Source organism: Sebastes umbrosus, chromosome 20 (genome assembly GCF_015220745.1).
Source record: "Sebastes umbrosus isolate fSebUmb1 chromosome 20, fSebUmb1.pri, whole genome shotgun sequence".
In the NCBI taxonomy this organism is placed as follows: Eukaryota; Metazoa; Chordata; class Actinopteri; order Perciformes; family Sebastidae; genus Sebastes; species Sebastes umbrosus.
The window spans coordinates 6,888,759-6,905,077 of record NC_051288.1 but is presented as its reverse complement, the minus strand read 5'-3'; the positions used below and the strand labels follow the sequence as shown (position 1 = coordinate 6,905,077).

Genomic DNA, 16,319 nt, shown 5'->3' with positions numbered 1-16,319 from the left:
CAGTCTTCATTTCACTCAGAAGGATAAAGGCTCTCCTGGACAAAAAAACTCCACCGATGAGGCTTTTGTGGAAGGATAATGCCGGGAAACATTCAGTTCTCCGAGTAATGATCTGCTCTTATTGTATGTAAACATGACCGTGTGCACACTTTGACCAATTATGCAAGTAGGTAAAATCCTAATCTCCGAAAACGAAAGGAACCCCCCTCCTCCTCCTCCTCCTCGCCATACTACACCTCCTCAGTCCTTTTATTCTAATTTACCATCCGCAATTCCTTTCAAAATGGAACAGGCAATCTAAATGGAAGCCTCATTAGCATTTCATACATAAACAACAGCCTGTTGGAAAGACTGTTTAGGTGTATTTCCTGCCTACGGTAGGTCCCTCCTCTTGTGTGGCGCCGGTCTGGAGAGGCATTAACGGACGGTCGGACCACTGAATATCATCCCGCTCTTTTTTTTTTCCCTTATCAATATGTGATGAGGCCTTTGGAAACAAGAGATGGACGACAATTTCCCGCTAGTTCAGAGAGGCGAAGGTTACTCCTGCTGAAGGTCCTTTCCTGACTTGCTTCGAATCGTGAGGAAATTGCATTTATCTGTGCGATCTCGCTATTTGTACGTGTAATCACTCACTCTCAGGGGTTCCTCTGGGGCTATAAAACAGGCTTAGGGCGTTCTCCCGCTGCCACTTCTCGCTTTGTGCCACAATGAAGGATCTAATTAGTGAGGGACCCCCATCATGTGTCTTCTATTCGCCGTGGCTATCCCCAATAAATGGGAAGTTGAACCTTCTGTCTATGTCGCGCCGGGAGGGGCGCTTCTTTAGCAAAGCTGGTTGACCCCGCTCATGCTGGACTCTAATCAGGAGCGGTCCAGAGGGTGCCATGATGGCAATAAAACACCGAATACACCCTCTCCTTGTCTCTTGCCCTCCTCCCGAGCTCGCACACATGATGCAGAGCCCCCCCAAGAGGGGCACCGAGGAGGAGGTTATAAACCATATAAGCCAGGTTCGCCTACAGTGACAGCCCAGCTTGTTCCTCCTTCTTTGAGCAGGTCCGCGTGCTGGGCAGTCCCAGCCTCTCATCCTGCCGCGCTGAATAGAACCACGGGGCTCTGGCTCCACAGAGATAGTGTTATCTGGGCCGCCACGGGGCTCCGATCGCAGCCGTGTACACACATACTCGGCGGGCAGCGCACACATCAGCAGACAAAGAGGCCTGCGGACCAACACAAACACTACGGGCATATAATGTGACCGCACACGGTCGCGGACAAACAGAGACAAATGTGGAAGTTCACACACGTGTTCGGCTACAAAGGATGCCTCTTTAGCTTTCAACTTGACCGCGATGGTGACACTGATGTTCCAACTTTCCTCCTCTGCAAACAGAAGTCACCTCTAGGCCTATAACTGGTATAAAATGACCTGCAGATTTCACAGGATCAGCCTCTCCATCAGCTGGAGTGATTTTTCTCCACGCACGGCGGCCAGTCAGGTCACACGCCTCGGGGCATCGAATCAGGCTGCGGCCCCCGCTGTTTTTAGGAATCTGAGTTATTCCACCCATTCCTGGAGATCTCCACACATGACCTGTCGCCGCTGGGAGCCGCGAGCCAAAGGGACAGGGATAAGCCGCATTTCTCCCCTTTTTTTCCTCTCAACAATTTCAATTAAAAAGAGATTTGAGGTGGAAAAGCACGTTTTCATACGGAGCATGCGAGCGAAATCCTGGAAAAGGGTGAGAAGAGGTGTGGTGGTGGTGGAGTTTTTTTGAGGGCATTTTCACAGCTATGATGAGACGTGTCTTTTGATAGATACAGGGTCAACATGTGGAGGGAGAGAAAGAGTTGTTTGTCCTCTCATTAAACTGACACTTGATCCTGAAGCACACAATCAAAACTTTTTAGCAGCTATAGAAGAATGTGAACTCACTCGGACTAAGTGATTGTTGAGTGAACTTATGGCCCTTCGTGACATCCACAGTTTGGGCATCGTGCCTGAGGACAATCTTTCATATCTCTGAATGCACTTTTAACACTTGGCCTTTGTGCTCTTTGGCTTTTATTCACTACATGCTTCTGATCTGATATGTATTTATTTATTTATTCTATTCCTTTATCCTTAAAACCTTTTTACTTTTATATCCATGTTTTCGTGTTTCTTCATGTTATATTTAGCTATGCCAGCAGTGTGGTCCTATATGGATGGCAATAGGGATGCTAATTTTGAAAAATGATCTTAACCGATAACCGACCCTCGTTAACCGATTATTAACCGACAAGATTTGTGCCTCGCATGTAGCAGTGTATGAGCACAACAGACAACGGAGTCCCCTGTTCACCCGTACGGGAGCGTTAACTTGGCAGGCAGCCACTTTCCCAGTAAAAGTCTCCACCGCACATTTAGTTTAGTTTAGCAGGTTGTCCGCTGTGTGTCTGCCAAACAGTGTGTGTGTTTGTGCTACGTTAGCAGCTGCTAGCATTGCCGGTGGCTCCGTGCCTGCTGTAGCCACACACATACGCTCTGTCAGCGCGGCGTAACTTCAGTGAATTTGGGTTTTGTCGGTGGCGTTATAGCTGTGAACGTAGCTGTAGCAGACAGTGTGTGTACAGTTTATTTGTTGGTGAATAAATGCTACGAGGCTACAACTCCTCCGCTCAAGCAAGCTGTAGACGGGAGCCAACTTCCTGTATCTGTAACGCCGCTTAAAGGTCCCATATCGTGCTCATTTTCAGGTTCATACTTGTATTTTATGTTTCTACTAGAACATGTTTACATGCTGTAATGTTAAAAACAAAATGTATTTTCCTCATACTGTTTGCCTGAATATACCTGTATTTACCCTCTGTCCGAAACGCTCCGTTTTAGTGCATTTCAACAGGATTTTAACAGAATTGCGTCGCTAGGCAACAGCTTAGGTCCATGTTTACTTCCTGTCAGCTGATGTCATTCACATCCACTGCAACAGGAAATAAAGTGGTACACATTTAGAATTTGTATGTTTAAAACCGTGTAAAGGTCTAAATATTGTATATTTGTGACATCACAAATGGACAGAAATCTTAACGGCTTGTTTCAAACGCACAATTTCTGAATACGGGCTGTGTGTGCTTCTCCGTATATTGAGCATTTTGATAGTTAAACAGTATTTTTATAGCACTTAAAACCTGCTTTATAATGTAAAAGACATGAAAATCTCACTTTTTACAATATGGGACCTTTAAGGTGGGCTCTTAAGGTGGACCAGCTTATCTCCTTAAACTGACGAGTTTTTCCTCAGCTTTTTTATTAATTATTAACATTTCTTTTAACATTTCCTTTTTTATTCTGAATAATAGTGGAATGTTAGTGTCCATGTAAACATAGTTACCGTGAGCATGTTAGCATTGATGTTAGCATTTAGCATCACAGAGCATGCTGTGGCTCTTTGTCTTGCTCACGTTTTTGAAGCCCTCTGCAGCAAGTTATTGAAAGTGAGAAAATGCTCCTTTATCCTTTTTCTGTAATGAGTATTGTTGTCTCAAAGACCATCATAGTTTAATACACACTCTTAACAATCAAAACTCATTCTAAAGGTACAGTTTGTTGTCTCATGTATCGGCTGTTCTATCTACCCCCTCTTTATATTTTAAACACCAAGCAAGTCCAGACCTGTCTGTGCTGATGAATGATAAACTCTGACGGACCTTTTATCTCTTGATTGCACACACACACTCAAACAATAATCCTCCTGACTACAGCTTTACTGCACTCCATCACGCGTGGGTGTTTTAATCTCTGATATTTCGCAATGACAACTGAATGACACATTTTTTTTTTTGTTATTGTTCTTTCTTTAATTGACACCATTTATTGCATCAAGGCATGATTGCATTTTTTTTTTTTAAACAGCTTAAAAAAGTACAAATGAAAATAACACGGCGGGATTAAAGAGCTCGTATCAAACTTGATCAATATGATACAATAAGAAAAATCTGGCCTTTTTAAGAGTCGAGTTTGTGTATCCGCTCATCATTTGTCCCCTCAAACCAACAGAGTTATTATTATATTCTCTAACACATTTTTGAAATTCGGATATGTGAAAACAAACCATACAAATAACAAAAAAAAGGACGTACACCAAAGTAATCAGTAAGGACAAATCCATCACCCAGTGACAGAAAAAAACTTCTTTTCTTATTAATCAACACAAAAACACCAACAAACTGCATATTCCTTATCAACAAATTTGGCAAAATATTATCAACAAATGCCCAGTTTTGTATATATTTGAAAAAGAAAAAAACAGTATATTTAAGCAAAAAAAAAAACTTGCCCAGTCGACTTATTGCAGTGTTGAGCTCATTGTTCAAAAACAAACTGATATGGACAATTACAGCATATGCATCACTTTCATTATGGTCAGTAAACTTTTAGAAAATATCATTTTTAATACGATAAAAAATCAAACTAAACATCCTGGAGATAAAAAGCTGTCTTGCTTTCCTAAAACTGCTGCCTATCAAAGTGCATAATGTTCGATTTTTCATGAATTTTCAGGTCTGCTCCTCTCATAACTGTCGACAAAATGGCAAATATTCCTGCCTAGCTTCATGCTATATACTTTAGTGAATATATATATTAAATTGACTATATAACAAAGTCATAAATGACTTGATTTCTAATCTCAGACTATGAATTTTTTAAAGTCTCCATCCTGCTCCGATGAATGGCTGATTTCGCTGCATGTTAGTACAAAAAAACATTTAATGCTAATGTAGCAAAATAGAGTCCAGCATGTCTTTCAGTCACGTAGTGATGGTGCTTGTTTGCGGAGTGCTTCGAAGGAGGGTGATTGGGGGGTTTTCTTCACTTTCTGTCGTCAATTCATCAAAGCGACAAATAGCTGCAGTTCAGCACTCATTTTGAACTCACTCTGCCTGACATCTGAGCTGTAACAGTTCCAGAAAATCCAACTTAAACGATAACGTCTTTCCCGTTTTCTGCAAGCAGTCTCGTCATTTTTTTCTTCCTTCTGAAGAAAAACATTCGCTGCCATTCGTTCACCCAGAGTGCGATAATCCTCCGCATGAAACTTTAATTTGGTTTATAAACGTTTTATCTTGTCGTATTGTCACTTCACTGTGCCTGATATTTCGGTGTTGTGTCGTGTTACGCATCACCTGACACCCTTTAGGAAGAAATGGGAGTCTATGCCGGGAGATAATCCCCAATCATGTCTCCCAACAATCTTTAAATGTCTTTTGTTTAGGGGGTCTTTGTTAACAGGGTTCATAGTTCAAGATAGGTTTGATTATCATGTTTGTATCGTAACAAAAGGACAATGTAAATGCTACAAAAAATAAATTACAGATGCAGCAGAATGATTGGAGGGAATGCAGAAGCAGCTAGTTCTAACCAGTGTTATTGGACCAGTAATCGGACATGTTCAGGTCATAGGGAGGCGAAGTCCCGCCCCTTCTGGTAGAACCACAATGGGACCTTATTTCGGAAAAAAATATGTTTTATTGATCCTGTTTAAATTGCGCAATGAATCACACACATATGTTTGTCAATTTAAAAGATCACTTTGCAAGAAAGTCGCAGTTTGTTGTAAAACTGTTGAAGTATCAGACTGTGGAAATACGTAATTAGAAAGACGACACACCCGAAAGTCGCGTAAGTGACGTCTCTCTCTCTGAAGTGCGTGTCCGGTGTTCACACGAGCAACGGGTCTCGCTCTGTCTTTCACTTCCCGGCTGATAAAAAGACCATGAGTCGCTGATAAAACACATCAGGTTAAGATAGCGTTTCATTTGAGCGTGGAACATAGCTAAGTTAGCTAGCTTGCTAGTGTTGGTGACCTATATTGTGCAAAATTAGAGATGTAGTTGACTGAGCGGTTTCACACCAAACTAAATGATACTACGACAAACTGCGACTTTCTTGACTTGCAAAATTAGGTTTTAAATTGACAAACATCATGTGTGTGATTCATGGCGCAATTCAAACGGGAAATATTTGTTTCTCGCTGTTGACTTCCGTACATGTCTTTTTTTTTCAACATAAGGTCCCATGGGGGTCCACCAGAAGAGGGAGGCAGGACTTCATCTCTCTAATGGGTGTAGATAATTAGGAGTCAATGAGGTTTAGGGTCAAAGGTCACAGATAGGCCTCCACTCGCTCCCACGGCTGCATCTCTGTGAAGAAGCCCTCGCACAGGCCGAAGCCCTGATCCAGAGTCAGAGGAATGGCCTGCGCCTCTTCTTTGATCTCCTCCCAGGGCTGCAGCACCGCCTCCTCGGGCTGCTCTGGGAACAGCGAGGAGGGCTCGTCGAACTGCTGCAGGTGGTGGTGGTGTTGGTGGTGATGGTGGTGGAGCAGCTGATCCTGGTCCAGCTGCTGCTGCAGCTGCAGCGGCACGTGGAGCTCTCCCATATTGCAATCCATGTAACCATAGGACTGGTGGTGGTTCAGGTGCTGCTGGCTCTGAGCCACGACGTCCCCTCCTCCGCCGCACCACCTCCCTAGCCCCGACTGCCTCCCCTGCACGTTAACCTCCATCTCGCAGCCCAGGGCGCTCAGCGCCGTGTTGATGTCCAAATCCTCGAAGGTGCTACAGTTCCCGCCGAGGACGTCGTCGAACACGGACGCCAGGTCGAAGTCCCCCCTCAGGATGTCCGCCCTGTGGGCCTCCATCGCCAGAAGAGGGGACTCGGTCGCCCTCGTCGCCTTGCCGTTGCTCTTAGAGGGCGGGTGCTTCCGTTTGACGCCCGCCCCTTGGTACGGGCAGCCATTTTGATAACCCTGAAGCAGTTTGCTCTGTCTCTGGGCGCCGCTGCTGCTGCTGCTGCTGCTGCTGCCGCTGCTGCTGCTGCTGTTGTAGCTGTTAGCGGACATCCTCCTGCGTTTGAAGATGCCGTTGACGAACATGTCCTCGTACTGCGGGTCGATCTGCCAGAAGCCTCCTTTCCCCGGCTCGTCTTTCTGTCTGGGGACCTTCTTGAAACACTTGTTGAGGGACAGGTTGTGACGAATCGAGTTCTGTGAGGGGGGGAAACAAAACAAAAAAAAGAATATTTAACACGATCTCATTGGCTTTGAGTAAAACTGAATGTGTCCGTTTGTCTTTGTGAGGGAGATGAGAAGAGAGGAGGACAAGGAGGAGGAGGAGGAGGAGGAGGGGGGGTTGTATTGTTGTTGTTTGTATAGGAAAGCAAATGTACCTAATGAGGCTTTCTAGTAATAGGCAGCTCTGTGCATTTCAAACATGATCAGCTGTGCTTAGCTGCCATCTCTCTCAGGAGCCCTCATTAACACACACACACACACACACACACACACACACACACATTTAGAGTGCTTTCTCCTCCCCATCACCATTCCCCTCAGACAAAAAAAAAAACCTGCATGAGGAGCACTCTCTCTCTTGGAAGATGGAAATTTGTTGAGACTCTTGCATTAATAAACACTTGAAATCATCAAAGACTGGAATTATAGACTCATGTAGAATAGAAAAGGCATTACTGGAGGATTTTAAAATGTGCATCTGATGTTTTTGATAAAAAGAAAAAGGCCTTGTCTTGCTGTCCTGCAGCATAAAGATGTGGTGTCTGATGGTGGTGACACCAGGATCAATTGCTCCCCCCTATCTCTCTCACTCATTTATCTGACTCATCAATAATAGAAGCCCGGTCTCTGTTACCTGCCAGCTGGGCTCCGCGTGTCTGTAGTAGCAGAAATTCTCCGTGATCCAGTTGTAGATGGTGGATAAAGTCACTTTGGGCTGCTTGCTGGCCTGCATGGCCATGCAGATGAGAGACGCGTAGGAGTAGGGCGGCTTGACTTTGGGGTTGGTTTTGTAGTCGACCTCCACTGGAGGGCTGGCCTGGATGATGACGGGGATCTGCGGGTTATAGCCGCAGTTGTTGTTGGGGAAGCTGGTGGAGTCGCTGCCGGAGGTGACGGGGCTGCCGAGGTAGAGAGGCATCCCGGTGGCGGCGGTGTCTCCGGCCGGCGGGCTGGACGGGGAGTCGGTGCCTCCTCTGGGGAAACCGAGCCGCTTCAGACCCAACAGGTGGTGCTGCTGCTGCTGGGAGGAGGAGGAGGAGGAGGAGGAGGACGGACACGCTCCTCCGGGTCGCTCCGGGTCCGCGTTGACGATGGAGAAGTTCTGCAGCCAGTGGAGGCTGGTGAGGCTGTCGTCCAGCGGGGGGAGCAGCGAGGCGGACCCGGATCCGGTGACCTGATCCTCCAGCCATTTCTCCTGAAACTTGTCGGCGATGTCTGGGCTCGTCAGGACCGGCATCCTGGAGGTTTTTACGCACGGAGAGACGGGCTGAAGACGGCTCTTCAAATCGGCATTTAAAGTTGTTGTTTTTATCTTAAAGAAGTCATTGAAATGAAAAATAAAAAAAAAACAGTTAATTAAATGACTCTAAATCACCTTTTACATTTCTATAAATCACCACGGATGAAATATTGTTTATTATCCCAAACAAGGCAGGCAACATAACAAAGTGCCAAATGGTGCGTAATTTCCCTACCTCTGGTGCAGCCTTTTTTGGGGGTGAAGATTCTGTGTGTGCACCTGTTGCCTCTCTCCTCTCCTCTCCTCTCCTCTCTCTCCTCTCCTCTCCTCTCTCTCCTCTCCTCTCCAAGGACTCAGAGGCGCATCCAGTCTCTGCGCAACAAGTGCGTTGGGGGGAGGGTGAGGAGCATCCAGCAGCAGCTCAGCAGCAGCAGCAGCTCAGCAGCAGCAGCAGCTCATATGGAAGAAAAGGGGGGAGAGAGAAAAAAAAAAGGCTCCACTCAGTAATACAGATCCATGCCGAGTCAGGCAAACCGGGCTGTTAACTCATCCGAGCTCTGTTCTGAGTGTCTGTGGGAGGTCAAGACGTGAGAAATGTGTGGAGGAGGTTGTCAAATAAGTCGCTCATAAAGCCCCGAGAGACTGAGAGACTGCCCACCATCCCTTTAACCGCCTGAGGGGGTTCCTGATTGGCTCTCTCTCTCTCTCTCTCCTCTCCTCTCCTCTCTCTCTCTCTCTCCTTTCTTTTCTCTCTCTCTCTCCTCTCTCCTTTCTCTCTCTCTCTCTCTCTATTTCTCTCCTCTCTCCATCTCTCTCTCTCTCTCTCTCTCTCTCTCTAACTCTCTCTCCTCTCCTCCCCTCTCCTCTCTCTCTCTCTCTCCTTTCTTTTCTCTCTTTCTCCTCTCTCTCTCTCTCTCTCTCTCTCTCTATTTCTCTCCTCTCTCCATCTCTCTCTCCTCTCTCTCCTTTCTCTCTCTCTCTCTACTTTCTCTCTTACTCTCTCTCCTCTCTCCTTTCTCTCTCTCTCTCTCTATTTCTCTCCTCTCTCCATCTCTCTCTCCTGTCTCTCTCTGTCTCTCTATCTCTCTCTTCTCTCTCCTCTCTCTCTCTCTTCTCTCTCTCCTCTCCTCTCTCTCTCTCTCTCCTTTCTTTTCTCTCTTTCTCCTCTCTCTCTCTCTCTCTCTCTATTTCTCTCCTCTCTCCATCTCTCTCTCTGTCTCTCTCTGTCTCTCTATCTCTCTCTCCTCTCCTCTCTCTCTCTCTCTCCTTTCTTTTCTCTCTTTCTCCTCTCTCTCTCTCTCTCTCTCTCTCTATTTCTCTCCTCTCTCCATCTCTCTCTCCTCTCTCTCTCTGTCTCTCTCTCCCTCTCTCTCTCTCCTCTCTCTCTCTGTCTCTCTATCTCTCTCTTCTCTCTCCTCTCTCTCTCTCCTCTCTCTCCTCTCTCTCTCTCCTCTCTCTCCTCTCTCTCTCTCTGTGCGCTACAGGTTCGCTGCCTTTAATCTTCATCCCGGAAACAGGCTGAAATATGACCTCTGCTGTGGCGCGCGTCACGCCCCCCCCCCCCCCACCCCCACCCCGCTGGCGCTGTAAAAGACGCGCCACAGGTCCCGCTTGGAGCGCACTTTTGCACCTGCAAGGAAATCAACAGCCCACTTTAACTGATAAGCCTGTATTTACCATCCCTTTTCACGGTGGGTGTTTCTTTTCAAACCTGAAAAGCCAAATGTTGATTGATTGATGTGAATCAGTTTTGCCCAATTAGGCCTAAATGATGAGGCTAATCTTCCAGTTAATCTCATTTAAAATTTGCCCTTCAGTGGCTTTCAACCCAGATATTTTAGACCAGACATGATGATCCCTATAGTAAAATACAACTTTTAGAAAGTTAAACCTGCAGTAGGTAGAATATTTAAAAAATCCATAATAACCAAATTATACAAATTAATAAAAAATATATCATGAAAACATACAAATACAGTAAGAGCATCAAGGTATACATTTTCAACAGTAAACAGTTAACCACTGATCAGCATATTGTAATTCAAGTGTTCTGAGAGAAAACTAGACTTCTGCACCTCCTCATGGCTCTGTTTTCACGCTTTAAAAAAAGATCTAGCCCGTGACGGAAGACTTTGACCAATCACAGGTCATTTCAGAGAGAGAGAGAGCGTTCCTATTGGCTGTTCATTCAACGGAGGCAGCTGTCAATCACTCGCGAACTCCAATCGAACGGTCAAACTAAGCAGCGCTGATCAAATATGAATCAATATTCTGTTACTGTAATGCCTATTTCTCTCCTCAGATGTTTTCAGAAACATCTTGTAGTGTACTGTTTAGCTGTAGAATGAGAGAGTTTGCTCCGACTGGTGGGTGGTGCTTGGTATTTCCTCAACTTATCTCAACATGACTGCCGGGTCACAAACTTTCTCATTTTACAGCTAAACAGTACAGCCTAAAGTAGTGTTATTATGGTAAGGATGGCCCCTGAGTGAAGCGAAAGGCGTCACCATGGTTTTGCACTCGGTGGCTCACGTTACCGCAGTCTTGGAAAAGGAGGAGTGAGCGAAGGGGTATTCAGTTGGTTGCAATCTGCAACCACACCACTAGATGCCGCCAAATCGTACACACTGTCCCTTTAAGAGGGCATTTACACCGATCAGCCATAACATTATGACCACCTGCCTAATATTGAGCAGGTCCCTCTTTTGCTGCCAAAACAGCCCTGAGCCATCAAGGCATGGACTCCACTACACCTCTGAAGGTATGCGGTGGTATCTGGCACCAAGCCGTCAGTAGCAGATCCTTTAAGTCCTGTAAATTGCGAGATGGGGCCTCCATGGATCGGCACATCCCACAGATGCTCGACTGGATTGAGATCTGGAGAATTTGGAGGCCAAGTCAACACCTCGAACTCGTTGCCATCCACATGATGTAAAAGAAAACGGGATTCATCAGACCAGGCCACCTTCTTCCATCGCTCCGTGGTCCAGTTCTGATGCTCGCGTGCCCATTGTAGGCGCTTTTGGCGGTGGACACGGGTCAGCATGGGTACCCTGACCGGTCTGCGGCTACGCAGCCCCATACGCAACAAACTGCGATGCACTGTGTGTTCTGAAACCTTTCTATCGGAACCAGCATTAACTTTTTCAGCAATTTGTGCTACAGTAGCTCTTCTATTGGAACGGACAACACGGGCCAGCCTTCGCTCCCCACGTGCATCAATGAGCCTCGGGTCTGACCCTGTCGCCGGTTCACCGGTTTTCCTTTTGGTAGGTCCTGACCACTGCAGACCGGGAACATCTCACAAGAGCTGCAGTTGTGGAGATGCTCTGACCCAGTCTTCTAGCCATCACTATTTGGCCCTTGTCAAAGTCGCTCACATCCTTACGCTTGCCCATTTTTTCTGCTTCCAACACAAAGTTCAAAGTTCAAAATGTTCACTTGCTGCCTAATTCATCCCACCCACTGCCAGGTGTCATTGTAATGAGATAATCAATGTTATTCACTTTACCTGTCAGTGGTCTTACTTTTATGGCTGATCAGTGTACAAAGGCTACGTTATTACAAACATAATGAATACAGTGTATTTTAAATGCCCCACTGATTATCTAATGTTGTCTTTAAAGCCTGTTAAATACTCACAGGACCACATCAGTAGGCCCTGTCATGCTGTGAGTCCAGCAAAAGCAACACAATTAAAACTGAGGATTTTTTTTTTTTTAAACAAAAGAATAAAAGTAGACGGGGTTATCATTCACAATCAAAATGCATCCACTTTTGATATACACAGACTCTATCAGTCACTGTTAGTGTCAAGTTCTACACAGGTTCAAGTAAAACCCATTGTAGGCAGTCATTAATTCTGAGTATGTAGAAGTAAATGGCAGAGGCAATGTGAATTATGAGGAAACACTGCCACCCAGTGGATTAATACTGCATTGCAGTTACACCAGAGTCCCAAAACCACAAATGATGGCACTGATCTACTGGCATAACAGACAGTATGGAGGTGAGAAAGGCATCCTACAACCTCAGGAAGCTCTGATTGTTTTATGTAAGGGTGCATTCAAGCAAAGGAGATGTATGCATGTCAAATGGGAACCAGTGTTCACCATACTGCGTTTCATATAAGGGATGCACCATGCGGTGCAGTGGGCAATGAATGTTTTCACTGCAAATGTCAAATCAGTGCTCTAATTTCTGGCTAAGGAGGGAATGCACTTACAGTTACAGCTTTGTGCTGTCTGTATCCTCCAATTACATCCATAGGCCATGTCATTATGGAGGACGAAACATGCCAAAATCAAAAATGAATAAACAAATAAATAAATGGCTTGATAAATAAATAAATATGCAATTAAATATACCAAAAATAATATTAAAAATATATGTAGGTATTAATTAATTGATCAAATGTGTATTAAATTGACATTTCTGTTTTAATTTGCTTTTTTAAATGTACGTACCTTTGTTTTAATTCCCCTATCTATCTACTCTTCTATTTAATTCTTCGTTTTATTTATTGATTAATTTATTTTTTATTAACTTTTACATTTATTTATTTATTTTTGCATTTGTTTTTATTTATTTCAAAATATTTTTTTTTATTAATTTATTCGTTATAAGATTGTATGTATTTATTTATTTATTTCTGATGTCATGGTCTCAGTACCCTGACTACCGAACACATTTGAGTTGCCGCCAATGCACCAGGCGTCTGATTGGAAATATGTGGATGTAATGACCTTATAATGACCCGGCCATGTGGCATTCAATGGCCCCTGCTGTCTATACATGTGGGATACACAAAGCTACCATAGCCGACATCTGGTGTTAAGTCAAAGATTGCATACTGAAACAATCATGGCCACTTAACAACTAATATAAAGGGAGAAAGCCTTTACAGAAGTAAGAGCTGTGGCCCACCTTCCTCCTAAAGCCTGAGGCTATTTCCTACAGTATGCAGCAGTGCCAACCATCTCTCTTTCTCCCAAAACAGATTCCGTCAACACATCTGCTGAAGTTAAAGAATTGGAGGCTGACAAGGGCTGGCATTCAGTGTAGGGCACCGAGGATGGATGAGTGGCAAAATCGTTTCTGCGACACTCAAAGAACGTGGATACGTTGGACCAGCTGTTGCAAGTCATCAAGGAGGCTTGATTTTTAAAATGTCTCCAGGTTTGTTCAGGTTCTTGACAAAGGGGTCTGCTGGTGAGGCGGGCAAATGTTTGAACAGCTGTTCTTATTGTTGCCAGGCTTCCCGCTGTCCTTCGGCAGCAACTAAGCACACATACAGTATGGCTACAGTACATCTAATGGGCTGAAAGAGGTATGCATTTCTTGTTAATAGCACTGTTGACCTTTGGAGGGGTTTTTAATTCAGAAAAACACTAATATATGTCAAAGTCCTTGAATTTAATTATTTTGGCTACAACTCACAACTACTTATTTGGGCAATTGTGGGGGACCAACTGATGAACATGAGATACTTAAATATATTTAACATCGGTCACTTAATTAACTTGTGCAGATTGGAGTCCTGAATACTCTCTTTACGTGTTTCAAATGTTATTTTGGCCATATTTTGTTTTCTCTTTGCTTTACTTTACAGCTCTAAAATTTGGAAGATTACATTTTTGACACTCTACATTAAAACAGGGGAAACACTACATGATTTTAAAGGGATAGTTTGGATGTTTTGAAGTGGGGTTGTATAAGGTATTAAATCCATTGTCTGTGAACGGTATACTGTATAATGGTCAGCAGGCCCCCAGTTTGGAGAAGCAGACAGGAGGTACCGCACTGAACCAAAGCAATGTGCTGCTGTGGACGAGGCCAGCAGCAAAACGTATTTTAGCCCCTGAAAAGAAAGGCCCACCTAAAAAAATAAATACCAGTTTAAGTGTACGCTATATTTAGAATATTTTTGCCGGTTTATTTTGCCGTCAGACAGCTACACAGTCTGTTTCCAACAAGGAACTGAAGCGGTTATGTATGCTCTCGCCACAGCAACCAGACTCCATTGAAATAAACGGCGATTTTACAGAAGCCCAGCAACCCCCGTGTTCTGCGAGGTAAAATTACAGTATTTTTCAATGGAGTCTGGTGGCCCTGGCAAGAGAATAGACGGATACAAAGGCTTCAGTTCCCCATCGGAAAGTGCTGTCTGATGGCGAGGTAAACCTGTGAAAATATTCCAAATATAGCAAACACCTAAACTGATTTTTTTTATTTGAGCCTTTCTTTTAGGTGGCTAAAATACATTTTGCTGCAGTACATTGCTTTGCTTCCATGCAGTAATTCCTGTCTGCTTCTTCAAACTGGTAGCGTGCCGACAGTCATCTACTGTAGGTAATACACTGACTATGGATAAGTACCTCATACAACCTCTTGCCGAGAGTTAGACGAGAAGATTGATACTACTTTCATATTTGTGTGGCACAGTAAGTGAAGGCAAGTGCCCATAAATGACACCAAGGGAGCTGTAAGTCACATAGAACTGTAGATTGTTAACCAGCCCAAAGGTCACACTAAAATATAAATATGTATTGTACAAACCTCCAAGTTTATGTTTAATGTAAAAACATTACTTTATTACCATGGATGTCAATGACCCCAATTTCACTCAGTGTGACAGTAAATGCTGTTTTCCAGGTTCCTCCTTTCACCAGCAGATGTCGCTGTTTCCAATCTTTCCTCCATCCTCTCTCTCTCTCACACTACAGCTGCTACAAACATGCCATTGATAAAAGAATGTTTACAGTTTAAAGTTACCCACAATGCTGAGCGGTGTGTGTGTTGATATCAGAGGGCTCATTTTACACACAGCCTGCACTAAAACTGCTGCGTTAGAAGCCTAGATATATAATTTACTGACCCTAATCCATCCACAGTAATAAGCCAAGGGGGGTGTATTTAAAAAAAATTACATAATTTCTGTGTAACTCTATTGTATTCTATTGTTCATTCATTGTCTTACTTTGTTTAAAGCTGCAGCGGGTAGAAATGGAGCAAATAGGATTTAAAAAAAGTTATTTTTATAAAACGGTCACTATATCCTGACAGTAGTGCACGAGACAGGTAATCTAAAAAAAAAATCATGTGTCTCTGTGTCCTCCAGTGCTCCTAACGGCATCTGCAAGATTTCACAGACCGGAGGAAAACAACCAATCAGAGCTGAGCTAGAGCCTTGCCGTCTCTGAGCAGCTGTCAATCACTCACAAACTCTTATCAAACAGTCAAACTAGGCAGCGCTGATCAAATATGAATCAATATTCTGTTACTGTCTATTTCTTGCCTCAAATGTTTTCAGAAACATCTTGTAGTGTACTGTTTAGCTGTAACATGAGAAAGTTTGTGACCCGGCAGCCATGTTGAGATCAATTCAAGGCCTATGGAAAGGAGGCTGGGTCACGGGCGGACATGGGTCTTGCAGTATGGGGTATGACACATGCGCAGTGTAACTGAAGCTGCGGTCGTGCGTTGCGATTGGCTCAATTTCGGCGAGTGCGGGCAAGATTTTACTGCGCATGTGTTATACCCCCAGAGATATGACGCGTGACCTAGCCTCCTTTCTATAGGCCTTGGATCAGTTGAGGAAATACCAAGCACCGCCCACCAGCCGGAGCACAGCCAATAGCAACGCTCTCTCTCTCTCAAATGACCTGTGATTGGTCAAAGTCTCCCGTCATTTTTTAAAGCCTGAAAACAGAGCCACGAGGAGGTGCAGAAATCTCTCAGAACACTTAAATTTTGCCCAATGACGCCAAAATATTTTGCCTACTGAAGCTTTAAGTGACCACAAATGACTCCATTCACCTCTCTTTATATCACATACGCTTCTTCTGTCATTAAAAAGAAGAATAAATGGACCTATTTTGTTTAACGATTCCTTATTATATGCTCATTAATTTCAATAAATCACAGTAAGAGGGTGAATAATATGCGTCATTATGGCCTTCTGGATGAAGCCTCTTCTTCATTATAAACCTGTTTCAAACTGCGTCACCTATAACATCCGAC

The 16,319-nt window shown here is 44.2% G+C and overlaps 1 protein-coding gene across 1 annotated transcript; it reads right to left on the bottom strand.

Annotated features, from left to right (window-relative positions):
• Window positions 1–6,038: 6,038 nt before the first annotated feature.
• foxj1b (forkhead box J1b) lies at window positions 6,039–8,837 on the bottom strand. The gene is made up of 3 exons (XM_037754091.1): window positions 8,533–8,837; window positions 7,692–8,369; window positions 6,039–7,030 (listed from the first exon to the last, which is right to left on the bottom strand). Exons 2-3 carry the CDS (start codon window positions 8,292–8,294, stop codon window positions 6,149–6,151), a joined length of 1,485 nt encoding a protein of 494 aa, XP_037610019.1. The 5' UTR covers window positions 8,295–8,369; window positions 8,533–8,837; the 3' UTR covers window positions 6,039–6,148.
• Between the last annotated feature and the right edge of the window lie 7,482 nt (window positions 8,838–16,319).

What these genes read in the sequence shown, in the direction of transcription:
- foxj1b (XM_037754091.1), bottom strand. Translation starts at nt 8,294, where the DNA reads ATGCCGGTCCTGACGAGCCCAGACATCGCCGACAAGTTTCAGGAGAAA. An exon ending in ACGCGGAGCCCAGCTGGCAG is followed by an intron (nt 7,031 to 7,691) that starts GTAACAGAGACC and finishes CCCCCCTCACAG; the next exon opens with AACTCGATTCGTCACAACCT.